Source organism: Gopherus evgoodei, chromosome 4, assembly GCF_007399415.2.
Source record: "Gopherus evgoodei ecotype Sinaloan lineage chromosome 4, rGopEvg1_v1.p, whole genome shotgun sequence".
Lineage (NCBI taxonomy): Eukaryota > Metazoa > Chordata > Testudines > Testudinidae > Gopherus > Gopherus evgoodei.
The window spans coordinates 14,118,694-14,132,362 of NC_044325.1; the positions used below are offsets into that span (position 1 = coordinate 14,118,694).

A 13,669-nucleotide genomic window follows, 5' to 3' on the forward strand; every position below is an offset into this window, starting at 1 on the left:
AATATCATTAAATTCTAATAGGTCAACTGAGTTACGCAGTGAGCAGGATAATGTGCACCCTGAAATACAAACTAGACTCAGCACATTTCTGTTGAAGGAGAGAAAAAGTATACCTACCTCTCTAGTGCAGGGGTGGGCAAACTTTCTGGCCCAAGGGCAACATGGAAATTGTATGGTGGGCCAGGAATGCTCACAACATTGGCGACTGGAGTGTGGACTCTGAGGTGGGGCCAGAAATGAGGAGTTCAGGCTGTGCGAGGGGACTCCAGGCTGGGGCAGGGAGTTAGGGTGCGGGTGGGGAGGTGAGGGCTCCGGCTGGCGGTGTGGGCTCTGGCGTGCAGGAGTGTGGGACTGAGGGGTTCGGAGGGCGATCAGGGCAGGGGCTTGGGGGGCAGGAGGGGGTCAGGGGTGCAAGCTCCTGGCGGTGCTTACCTCAAGCAGCTCCCGGAAGCAGCGGCGTGTCCCCCCTCCTGCTCCTACACAGAGGTGCAGACAGGCGCCTCTGTGCACTGCCACATCTGCACGCAACTGTGACCAATGGGAGCTTTGCAGGCGGCGCTTCCTGGCTGTCCCTATGCGTAGGAGATGGAGGGGGGTCATGCTGCTGCTTCCAGGAGCCACACGGAGCCCCAGCATGCTTAGAGCCGGCCAAGCCTCGGACCCTGCTCCCTGGCAGGAGCTTCAGGACCGGATTAAAATGTCTGCAGGGCCAGATGCAGCCCCCAGGCCATAGTTTGCTCATCCCTGCCCTAGTGGCTCATATAAATATGTTCAAAGGCTGTTAGATGAAATTAGACATTTTTATCCATCTCAAAGAGGAAATTCACAAGTCTACAAACAGACTGATGCCACGTGTATTCCAAACACATATTTTATCTTTTCAATTTTGTCTGGATCAGAATACAGTACTAAGCTCCCATTTCTGGGAATGTTCCACATTTGAAATACTTCTCACATAATGTATGTACTGAAAGGAAAATATCACAAATTTCATGAGGCTTCAAGTTTCATTCTTCTCCCCCCCCAATCTTGTACATTTTCTTTAAATCTGCAGAGCTCTGAATGGGATTTTTCTTATGTTTGAGACTTAAAAATGAACCTCAAGGTGCTCTTAGTGATGTCAGATTTTCATCTGTCCTAGTCTGAGACTTGGTGTATTTCCAAATATAATACGTTAAAGCAACTGTCTCCTTCAAAGCTGCAGTTTTCACAGTGTGATATGTTTTGAGTGTCTTTGAGCTGGCAATATTCAGCTTTCAGTCCCTCTTTTTTTTTTTTTTTTTTTGGCACTTAACAGTTTCCAATGGTCAGGTGGCTTGTGGTGATGGTAACTTCCTACTGGCACTTTTTTGCTAAACCGAGATGAGCTCACAGGGTGATTCTGCCACCCTTTCTCTCATCAGCTGTGTGCTGGGCTCATTTCAGCTGCTCTCCCTGGCATTTTTGATCCCCTTTTGAAATGGGGAGAGCCAGTGCATCTGCCCCTGGGTGCTTCCTTTGTCTCCCACGCTGGCATTAAGAACTGAAGCACTGGAGCAGCCCCACTAGTTCATCCAGTGCAGCCCCCGGGTTACTGCACATTGCTCCCCAGTAACTTGCGCTTTGCTCAGCCTAGTTTCAAACGGCCCAAGCCATGGGTCTCCCAGTCCTTCCCGTGGGCACCTGTTCCACAGCCCGAGGCAGCCGGCGGTCAGGCAGCTTTTCCAGCAGGCCCCCCTGGCCGCTTCAGAGGCTGGTATCAGCGGTGTCGGATTTGGGCGGCAGGGCAGCCTGGGAGACCGTGTCGGGCTGCGCGTCGCGGCAGAAGAGCACGGCCGGGTTCTTGCAGGCCCACATGGCCACCTCGCCGCCGCTGGCCGGGCTGGAGGAGGAGAGGGCGCTGGCGGTGTGGCCCCAGGGCCGCTGCTGGGCATAGCGCTCCTGGCCTGGCTCGGCCTGGCCGCGGGCCTCCAGGCACTGGCCCCGGGCAGCCAAGTAAGCGGCCACGTTGTTCCTAGTCCGGTAGCCGCCCTCGCGGCTGCGGCCCAGCAGCATGGCGATGTTGGGGTTGCGGGCGGCGTAGATGAGCGGGTTGATGGCGCCATTGGCCCAGGCCATCCAGCTGGCCACGGCGTCCACGGTGGGCGAGAAGGGCAGGTGGCCAGCAGCGGCCACCAGCCCCAGGACACAGTAGGGCCCCCAGCAGCAGATGATGGAGACGATCATGATGAGCACGGTGGTGGCGGTGCGCATCTCCCCGTAGCAGCGCAGCAGGTGGCCGTAGGTGGTGAGCGGCCGCACCCGGCTCTCGGAGAGGCGCACGGCGCGGCAGATGTTGTAGTGGCAGAAGCACATGAGGGCGAAGGGCAGCAGGTAGCAGAGCACGATCAGCGCCGCGCTGTAGGGCGGGCCCAGCCGCGACGAGCCCCAGGGCAGCAGCACGTAGGTGCAGCGGCCCGAGCCGGCCCCGTGGCCCCTGCCCGCCGCCTGGGCCAGCAGGTACCAGGGCGCGGCGAAGCCGAGCGCCGCCAGCCAGACGGCGGCCAGCAGCTGGGCGGCGCGGCGGCGGCCCATCTTGCGGCGGGGCTGGCGCACGATGGCGCAGTAGCGGTCGAAGGAGAGCAGCGCCATGGTGAGGGTGGCGGCGATGCCCAGGCCGGCGTGCAGGGCGGCGCTGGCCAGGCACAGGCGCTGGCCGGAGAGCCAGGCGCCGCGCGGGCGGCTCAGCAGGCGCAGGAAGGCGAGGGGCAGGCAGAGCAGCGCGCCCAGCAGCTCGGAGAGCGACAGCGACAGCACGAAGGCGTTGGTGACGGTGCGCAGCTGCCGGTGCCGGGCGATGACCAGCACCACGGCCCCGTTGCCCAGCGCAGACAGGGCGAAGATCAGCACCAGCAGCAGCGCCTGCGAGGCCAGCGCCGCGCCTGACCAGCCCGCCTCCTCCGCCCCCGCGGCGGGGTCAGCCGTGGGCGCCTCCCCGCCGCTCTCATTGCTCCCGGCCCGGGACAGGGCGCTCAGCAGCCCCGGGCTCGCCGACGGCGGCTCCATGAGCCGCGAGCATCCCCTTCCCGTCGCCCCGGGGAGAGCGGCAGGCGGGGGAGGAGGCTCGGCCCGAGGCCGGCCCGGGGGTTGGGGTCCCGGCTGCAGCGGGGACGCAGAGCCGCAGCTGGGGCTGCTGCTCCCCGCCCGGCCTGGCGGGCTCTGGGATCTGCCAGCCGCGCGCCCGCGCCCCCTGCTGCGTGCGGGCTTCGGGGGCTCCGGGAGCCGCTGACGTCTCCAGCCCGTTGCCCAGGGAACCGAGTTCGGCCTGCCCGTTTGCGCACACGGGGCCCGGCGAGAGTCAGCGGCGACCCCCGCGATGCCGAGACCCCTGGTCGCCCGCAGGGCTGGGGCCATGCGCGCCCCCGACGCACACAGACCCTCCGATGGGCATCCCCCAACAGACTGACACACACCCCATAGGGCCCGAACAGACTGACACACATTCCCTACAGACACCCCCTGACAGACTGACACATATCCCCTAGAGACAGCCCCTGACAGACTGACACACATTCCCTACAGACACCCCCTGACAGACTGACACATATCCCCTAGAGACAGCCCCTGACAGACTGACACACATTCCCTACAGACAGCCCCCGACAGACTGACACATATCCCCTACAGACACCTCCGACAGACTGACACACATTCCCTACAGATAGCCCCTGACAGACTGACACACATTCCCTACAGACACCCCCTGACAGACTGACACATATCCCCTAGAGACAGCCCCTGACAGACTGACACACATTCCCTACAGACAGCCCCCGACAGACTGACACATATCCCCTACAGACACCTCCGACAGACTGACACACATTCCCTAGAGACAGTCCCTGACAGACTGACACATATCCCCTAGAGACACCCGCTGACAGACTGACACACATTCCCTACAGACAGCCCCCGACAGACTGACACACATTCCCTGCAGACACCCCCTGACAGACTGACACATATCCCCTAGAGACAGCCCCTGACAGACTGACACATATCCCCTAAAGACACCCCCTGACAGACTGACACACATTCCCTAGAGACAGCCCCTGACAGACTGACACATATCCCCTACAGACAGCCCCCGACAGACTGACACACATTCCCTGCAGACACCCCCTGACAGACTGACACACATTCCCTACAGATAGCCCCTGACAGACTGACACACATTCCCTACAGACAGCCCCCGACAGACTGACACACATTCCCTGCAGACACCCCCTGACAGACTGACACACATTCCCTGCAGACACCCCCTGACAGACTGACACATATCCCCTAGAGACAGCCCCTGACAGACTGACACATATCCCCTAGAGACAGCCCCTGACAGACTGACACACATTCCCTAGAGACAGCCCCTGACAGACTGACACACATTCCCTAGAGACGGCCCCCGACAGACTGACACACATCCCCTAGAGACACCCCCTGACAGACTGACACATATCCCCTAGAGACACCCCCTGACAGACTGACACACATTCTCTAGAGACGGCCCCCGACAGACTGACACACATCCCCTAGAGACACCCCCTGACAGACTGACACACATTCCCTACAGACGGCCCCCGACAGACTGACACATTCCCTACAGACAGCCCCTGACAGACTGACACATATCCCCTACAGACACCCCCGACAAACTGACACACATTCCCTACAGACAGCCCCTGACAGACTGACACATATCCCCTACAGACACCCCCGACAGACTGACACACATTCCCTACAGACAGCCCCCGACAGACTGACACACATTCCCTACAGACAGTCCCTGACAGACTGACACATATCCCCTACAGACAGCCCCTGACAGACTGACACACATTCCCTACAGACACCCCCCTGACAGACTGACACATATCCCCTAGAGACAGCCCCTGACAGACTGACACATATCCCCTAAAGACACCCCCTGACAGACTGACACACACTCCCTACAGACAGCCCGACAGACTGACACATATCCCCTACAGACAGCCCCTGACAGACTGACACACATTCCCTACAGACACCCCGACAGACTGACACATATCCCCTACAGACACCCTCTGACAGACTGACACATATCCCCTACAGACACCCCCTGATAGACTGACACACATTCCCTACAGACAGCCCCTGACAGACTGACACACATCCCCAACAGACACCCTCCCACATCTCAACAGACTGACATACCCAACTGATATCCCGACAGACATCTCTCAACAGACTGATGCACATCCCCAACACAGACACGCCCCCAAAAGACTGACACATCTATGCAACAGACACCCCCTCTCTCTCTCTCTCACACACACACACACACACACACATGCAACAGATTGACACATATACATACCCAACAGCAGGGCATGTGCAGAAATTTTACTTTGACCGCTTGGGGAGGAGCACATTCTGTGCTCCCCTGCTCTCCGGCAGGAGCTTGCTTTTCCCTCCCTCTCTGGTCCCCAGGCTCCAGCAGGATCTCCCTATCTCTGTCACTGCAGCCCCAGGGCTGGAGGAGTTCCCTCTCTGTCACCATAGCTCTGGTGCTGGAGGTGCTTCCTCTCTCTGTCACCGCAGCCCTGGGACTGGAGGAGTTCTGTGCCCCCAACGCTTATGGGGGATGGCCTTGCTTGCCTCTCCTTGTGCATGCCCCTCCCCAACAGACACCCCTTGACAAACACCCCCAAACAGAGATAGCTCCAATAGACTGACACACCCAACAGACTGATATACATACCCAATGTGGCCATCCCAAACACACACACACAGACACCACCTGACAACCCTCCCCCAAACAGACAGACACCCCCCCCCCGACAGACAGACACACACACCAGACACCTACTGGACCCCAGCACAACCACACCCCAACACACAGACATACTCCACAAGACATGGAGACATACACAACACCCCCAACAGCAGACCCCCCCCAACAAATGAAGAGACAGCATACCCACAACAAACACAGATCCCCAGCACACACACACACACACACACACACACACACACACACAGATATATCCACGAAAGACCACCCCCACAGATAGACACACCCCAACACACACAGACATCTCCAGCACAGACACACATCCACACATGAACACCCCAACACGGCCCCAATACACAATCACCCCCCGATAGACACTCCCAACACAGACAGACATAACCCAGACATCCACACACCCCAGTGCACACACCTCCAAGACACACCCAACAGATGCCTCCCAGTACATACAGGCATACATACCCCCATCACACAGACACCCCCCACCCCCAGACATGCACACCCAAATACTGCCAACACACAGATATACTTCGAGACAAACACACTCACACCCCACAGACACACCCAGCACACAGATCCCCCCCCCCCAGCAAATACTCCCGACACACATACAGCCATACCCCAAAGGCAGACACACAGAGACACCCATCCCAACATAGACACCTTCCAACCCACACAAACACTCAACACATCCCCCCCCTCCACACACACAGGAACCCCATATCCCCCCCCCACACAGAGGGGGGCTGGGACTAGCTACTACCCCCTAAACACAGACACACACACAAAGAGGCAGGACACTGGCGCAGCTATCCTGTTGTCACACATACATATACACAGAGGCTGGGACTGTTGGTCCCCTGCCCCATACACAGATACAGCCAGGGGAGTGGAACCACCCTGCTCACACACATGTGCACCCCCACCCTGTCTTCCCTCAGGGAGCTGGCCAAGTGGCTAAGGTGCTGGACTGCTAATCCATTGTGCTCTACATGCAGGGGTTTGAATCCTATCCTTATCAGATGCATTTTGTCTTTTCTGCAGAAAAGGACCTGGGGATTACAGTGGACAAGAAGCTGGATATGGGTCCGCAGTGTGCCCTCGTTGCCAAGAAGGCTAATGGCATATTGAGCTGTATTAGTAGGCGCATTGCCAGCAGATCGAGAGAAGTGATTATTCCCCTCTATTCAGCACTGATGAGGCCACACCTGGAGTATTGCATCCAGTTTTGGGCCCCCACTACAGAATGGATGTGGGCAAATTGGAGCAAATCAAGTGGAGGGCAATGAAAATGATTGGGGGCTGGGGCACATGGCTTAAGAGGAGAGGCTGAGGGAACTGGAGTTATTTAGTCTGTAGAAGAGAAGAGTGAGGAGGGCATTTGATAGCAACCTTCAACTACCTGAAGGGGGGCTCCAAAGGGGATGGAGCTAGGCTCTTCTCAGTGGTGCCAGATGACAGAACAAGGAGCCATGGTCTCAAGTTGCTGTGGAGGAAACACAGTTTCACTAGGATGGTGGTGAAGCACTGGACTGGGTTACCTAGGGAGGTGGTGGAATCTCCTTCCTTAGCAGGTTTTTAAGGTCAGGGTTGACAAAGCCCTGGCTGGGATGATTTAGTTGGTGTTGGTCCTGCTTTGAGCAGGGGATTGGACTAGATCACCCGCTGAGGTCTCTTCCAGCCCTGATCTTCTATGATTCTAATAGGAACTGAGATGCCTGCTCCCCCCACCCAACAGCCCCTCCTATTCCCCTCCAAGCAGACTGTGTGTATGTGAGGGTCCTAGCACCCCCTGACATGCATTTCAAAGCCCCTGCCCCAACACACAGATTGGGTGCTGCTTGGATCCCCTCTGCACCCACTCCCCTGCATCTCCCCACCCCCACACTGCAGGCTGTTGGGACCAGCTCACCTCTCCCCACAGACTTCCTGCCCACTCGCTTCACTTCCAGAGGTGGCCAGCACTTCCCTGTGGCCCCTGGGGAAGGTGTCTCTGTGCACTGCCAACTGTGGTTAATGGGAACTGCAGGGGCGGTGCCTGTGGGGGGCGGGGGCGGTGTGGGGAGAGCTTCCGGACCCCCGTCTAGGAGCTGCTGCCAGAGGTGGGCACGGGTCACTTTCAGGAGCCTCCCAAGGTAAGTGCTGCACCCCTCTTCTGCAACTCTGTCCCAGCCCAGACCCCACCCCCACACCTCCTCCTGCACCCCAACCCCCTGCCCCAGCCCAAACCTCCCACCCAACCTCCCTCCTAGAGCCCATCCCCCACACTTCCTCCTGCACCCCAACCCCCTGCCCCAGCCCAGACCCCAAAGCCAAACTCCCTCCCTGAGCCTGCTCCTGCACCCAATCCTGCAGCCCAACAGCCTGCCCCAGCCCAGAGCCTGCACCCCAACTCCCTCCCAGAGCCTGGGCCTTTCCCCCTCCTGCACCCAAACTCCCTCCCAGAGCCTTAGGCAGGTGTGTGTGTGTGGGGGGGGGGGTCTGGACTTGGGCCTATTCTTGGCACCACCAAAAATTATGCAAACCTGGCCACAGCAGAGGCACTGGGCCACTACATACCCACTGGTTTCCATCCAGTTTGTTTGGGGCATAGCTCAGCCACGCCCTCTGCTGCCACTACCCATGTGCTACCTTGGCTACGCTGCTGCTTGTACTCAGGCTAGCTCACTGCAAATACCTGTCGATGCAGCCACAGGCCTAGGGGATAGGAAAGGCAGAAATCAAATTGGCTCAAATCATTGTTAAGCTTTTTAAAGGACGATTCCAGCGTTGTCCTAGCGTGCATCCTGTGGGTGGATAAATATGCCCTGGAGCTAAATTCAAATTGACAAACATTAAGAAATATCTCAATGCCTAAACTCCTTTCAAACTATGGATATCGCCTAGCTTGGTCCATGGAAGCTGCCTTTGCCTGCTAGGAGCACCTCACTCACCAACAGAAGTTGGGCCAATAAACACTATTCCCTCAGCCACTTTGTCTCATCTCCTAGGATCAATATGGCTGCAACACCACTGCAAACAATAAGATACTCATTCGTCCTTGAAATGAATGGAGATACTGAGCTCAAATTGTGATATTAGATACTATTCAATATATATTCCGCATTTGAAAAAATGTAAATAGAGTTTCAATTTAACTCTATATTTTCCAGACAGCATCCAAGAATTTCCCTGGCTGAGAAATGGTATGATTGTGATGTTTTTTCCTCATTTGCTGCCTCTTTGTCCTGATTTACTGTAGTACGGACTGCAGGATTTGGCCCTACAAGCCTAGCAAAAGATGGGCACTCTGCTGCAATGTATGAGGCCACATCGGTACCTAGCAAGAGGAGCACGTGCTTACTTGGTCTAAATTGTCATTGCTCCATTGGCCTCAATTGACATTAGCTGAGGACCTGTCCCAGCAAACCATACATCATAGCATGCCACCAATTGTATCTACTCTGATGCTAAAATAGCCTGGTTCATTGCAGCTGGTTTTTTAAAAAAGCACCTGGGCTATTCTGATGGGGGAGGAGGAGAGGGCTGCTTTAGTCTCTCCCGTTGACGCTATTCAACTGTGGATAAATAACAAAAGTGGTTGTAACAGGGACTGGACTCAGGATCTCCCACATGGGGGCCCTGACCACTGGACTAGAAAGTCATTCCCATTCTCTCTCCCTGGCCCAATGAGTATTAGGCTTTTAAGCCCCCCGATTGCAGGTGCCCATTCATGGATCGCTAAGCAGAGCTAGACACCTCCAGGCAGCCCAGACTTAGACACTGATACAGCGTGATGGGGCTTAGCACAATCCCCCCTCTGATCAGCATCTCCAGTTGGCTAGATTAGGCAGTTCCCTGCCTACCACAATGGCTTTTGTGGATCACATTCTAAAGCTTTGCTCTCTCCCCATCCACTGTCTAGAGCCTGGTTGCCTAACTCGACTTTGAGGATCACAGTGTTGTTCCTAATTTTCTACACAACTAAATTAGACACTGTAATGCTCAGCATTGCAATGCCTAAGTCCCTTCAGGAGTTCCCCTCCTTTTACAAGGTGAGAAACTGAGGAACAAATTACCTCTCTTTCAAAGGTGCTGAACACCGGCAGCTCCGTGTGGCTTTAACAGGAGTTAGGGCTGCTCAGCACATCTCAACAAGGCCATAAGTGACTTGCCCAAAAGTCATAAAGAAAATGAGTAGCAAAGGTAGGCGCACAAGTACTCAGGCATCCTGCCTTAGCAAAATAAGTTCAACGAACACAAACTGTCAATCTAGCAACCATTTTTGTTCTTTCATTATGAGAATTATGGCTTTAAAATGTATTACAGCACTGGCAGATTAGAGCTGTGCTTTTTTGTCCCATCATTACTCTAATTTTACCTTTTCTTTTTGAAGCTCTCCAGTATCATTAGCTGCCAATTGGTACATTAGAGATTTGAAGAGAGCTTTGTCCTGGCCTTTAGAAGTTTTTAATAAGAGAAGAGAATTTTCCAGGATTTTTTGTGTGTGTGTAATGATCTAACACCACCAGGCAACAAGTATTAATTACACCAAAATGGTCTTGTTATACTCAAATTATAAAGTACTGCATATTATACTGAAAAAAGCCCTACTACAATTCAGGGAAATCTTAATGCTTTACTTGGTATATCTTAATCTATTTTTTACAACCTGGGCATGTATTTGTAGGGTGGCAGTATCCACCTGGTGTGCCAGACACTCTCTCACATAGACAGCCCCTAACTTGACAAGTTTACAGTCCGAGACTCCAATCCTGCGGAACACTTTTGTCCCAACTACTCATGCTTAAAGCGTGTGCATGTTTATGCCTAAGACAAGCAACAGGTGAAAACCTGGGGAAGAGCGATGGATTCTCACTACATACAATATGATCGCACATTGCAGTTGCTAAACATGGTCCAAACACATAGCACTTTGTCCAGTGACCTTTGACCTTAATGGGGAAAAAACTCCTATTGACTTCAATGGGCATTTGAGCAAGCCCACATTGAGACAATTCCTGCCTCACAAATTTCATAATTTGAGAAAATGGGACAAAAAGGAGAGGTAAATAAAACATTTATTTTAGAAATACCCATCAGCTATCCCTAGTTGGTCCCTGTGATAAAGGGGAGGGGGAGGCGGGGGGAAAGAAAACTCCTGTTTGTGGACACCCTGCCAGCCAGCTAGCTATAAAATCCCTGTTAGCAGCTGCTCTCTACTTGCTTTACCTGTAAAGGGTTAAAAACAGCCCATAGGTAAAAAGAAGGGAATGAGCACCTGAGCAAAAGAGCCAATGGGAGGGCTAGAACTTTTTAAAATTGGGAAAAAACTTCCCTTTTGTCTGTCGGTTGTTCTCTGGAGAGGGGGACCAAGCAGGGTCAGGGCTGAAACTATTCTGTAAAAGCTTTAAACCTGGTATAAAAAAATCATCAAATCATACCTAGAACTACTCATGAACCCCAGAGATGTAATTTCAGGAATGTCTATGGAGATGCGATTAGGGTTATTCCTTTTATTGCTTATTGGCTTGTGGACTCCTCTGTGCTAACCCCCACATCCTTTTGTTTTGCTTGTAACCTTTAAGCTGAACTCAAGAGAGCTAGCTGGATGCTTAATTTTTGTAACTGTTTCTTTTAAGACCTAGCAAAAACCCTACGTTCCAGATGTATTTTCTTTCTTTTTGTGTTTAATAAATTTTACCTGAAGAACAGGATTGGGTTTTTTGTGTCCTAAGAGGTTTGTGCATGTTTAATTAGCTGGTGGCAACAGCTGATTTCCTGCGTTTGCTTTCTGAGCTCTTCCCTAAGGGATGTGGTGTGTGAAAGGTCTTGAGGGTACCCCACAGGGAGGAATTCCCAAGGTTCTCAAAAGGGCAGGGGGTGGTGTTGCACTTGGGTGGTGGCAGCATCTACCCATCCAAGGTCAGAGAAAAGCTGTAATCTTGGGAGTTTAATACCAGCCTGGAGTGGCCAGTATTAATTTTTAGAATCCCTGTGGGCCCCAACCTTCTGCACTCAAAAGTGCCAGACTGGAGAATGAGCCTCGGCAGTCCCATACCAAGCAATTAACTGGTAAATTTCTTACAGGTGTCAGTGTACTTAACTGAATATGCATCCTTGCCCTGCACCTCTAAAAATCAATGTACATTTCAGACATATTAAGTAGCGTGAACTAAAGCTGTTTGAGGACCCTTAAGATTTGAGTACATGAGGTCATGGCAGAGGGTTAGAAGCAAGTGTTTTGCTGCATATGCTGCCCCTTGGGCTAATTCTAGGACCTAAGATCTTACTTTATCAGTAAAGGTATAATGGAAACAAGGCTGCAGATGGGCACAATGGAGACCATCGCAGATCCTCATTCCCTGAACTTGCCGACATGCTAATGATTTTAGTTCCCTCAACACTGGGGTAATCTCATTTGTTACTAAGGGCTTGTCGACATGGCGACATTTGTTACACTAGTATAATTTAAGCGGATGCAGATTCTGGAGTAGAGTATAGTTTAAATTCCTTCCTAAGCGATAAGCTAAACCACAAAAAAGGTTCCTCTTAAACCAGAATAAGAGCATCCACAAGGGGGTGATATTCATAACTATAGAAGTTTAAATTCACACCTTATGTTATATTGACTTGATTTCCCACAGACAAAGCCTCATTCTCTTAGTATTTTTTCCATGTATACACACACACACACACACACCACATATATCACATAGCAGCAATTAAAATATATAATCCCCCCTAAAGATGCTAACAAACAATCCTGCATATATTGAATGACTCAGACTTTGGTCTTATGAAAACTAAGTTTTATAACACTTTTGTGGTTTTAAAAGGCAAGACGAAATGGATGAGAAACATATCCAGTCCTTGCAGTTTTGCAGACAGCATTGAAACCACATCAGAGCAAAATGATGTTCGTGTTGCTTTCCTGAATCTGCAGGTGTCCTGAAAGAAAACTGAGGTAGTTCACCCTCCGAGTTTATCTCAGTGCGTGTTACACCTCTTATAATCACTTACAGATTTCAGCATCAGTTTAATAGGTAACAGTTTCAACATAAAGTTTAGTTAAAGTACTTATTCCAGGACTCCAAACTACCAAACTGTTTCATGTCTCAACTAGCTGCACAAGCCACCAGCTTCCCCAGCCAACTTCTCCAGTGCAGATGTGCATTGTCAATATAAAATCTGAATGTATGGGCCAGTATAAAATGAGTGCATCTGGCACTAGGGTACTGAGTGTACCAATTCATCATATTTACTAGCATTTTTAAGTCAAGCTGCCAACATTTTTTCCAGTCTGCAGGATCCAGGCTCACAATTTAGATTTAGCTTGCAGTAGACTATGACCAGTCTAGCTATGCAAGTGAAAGGCATTATTTACTATTTAGCACTTCATCCAACCACAACAATGGATTGCATATTGATTTATGTAGTGCTACAAACACACATAGCACTTCACAAACACAGGTCCCAATCTTGATGCTATTAAAGTCAGATTTTTACTGTTGACTTCTTTGGGATTAGGATTTAGCCCATATAGACACATTCTCTGCCCCAACTAATTTGTTATCTGAAACAAAGAGGACATTGGACTACCTATCTGGAGATAGCATGGGAATTATTGAGAAGGAGGGATTATATTTGAAGAAATGGAGGCTAAAGGGTTGGAAGGACGAAAGTATTTGTAAAGTATGACCCAGCCTACTCCAGGTGCAGAGGGCAGCATATCAAAAGGCACAATGTCAAGAATACGGAAAGGAGCAGAGGCATAGTAGCCCCTTGTTGGTCATGACCAGGAGCCTGGATACGAAGTGACCTGAGGCAGGATGTCAGTGGAAGTACCCGCTGATGAGTAATGTTTGTAGCACAGGAAAGACA

At 52.2% G+C, this 13,669-nt stretch overlaps 1 protein-coding gene across 1 annotated transcript; it reads right to left on the reverse strand.

The window, feature by feature from the left end:
- Positions 1–411: 411 nt before the first annotated feature.
- GPR135 (G protein-coupled receptor 135) lies at positions 412–5,768 on the reverse strand. The gene is made up of 3 exons (XM_030559253.1): positions 5,756–5,768; positions 5,402–5,628; positions 412–3,420 (listed from the first exon to the last, which is right to left on the reverse strand). The coding sequence occupies exons 1-3, from the start codon at positions 5,766–5,768 to the stop codon at positions 1,726–1,728; spliced, it is 1,935 nt and encodes a 644-aa protein (XP_030415113.1). The 3' UTR covers positions 412–1,725.
- Positions 5,769–13,669: the final 7,901 nt, after the last annotated feature.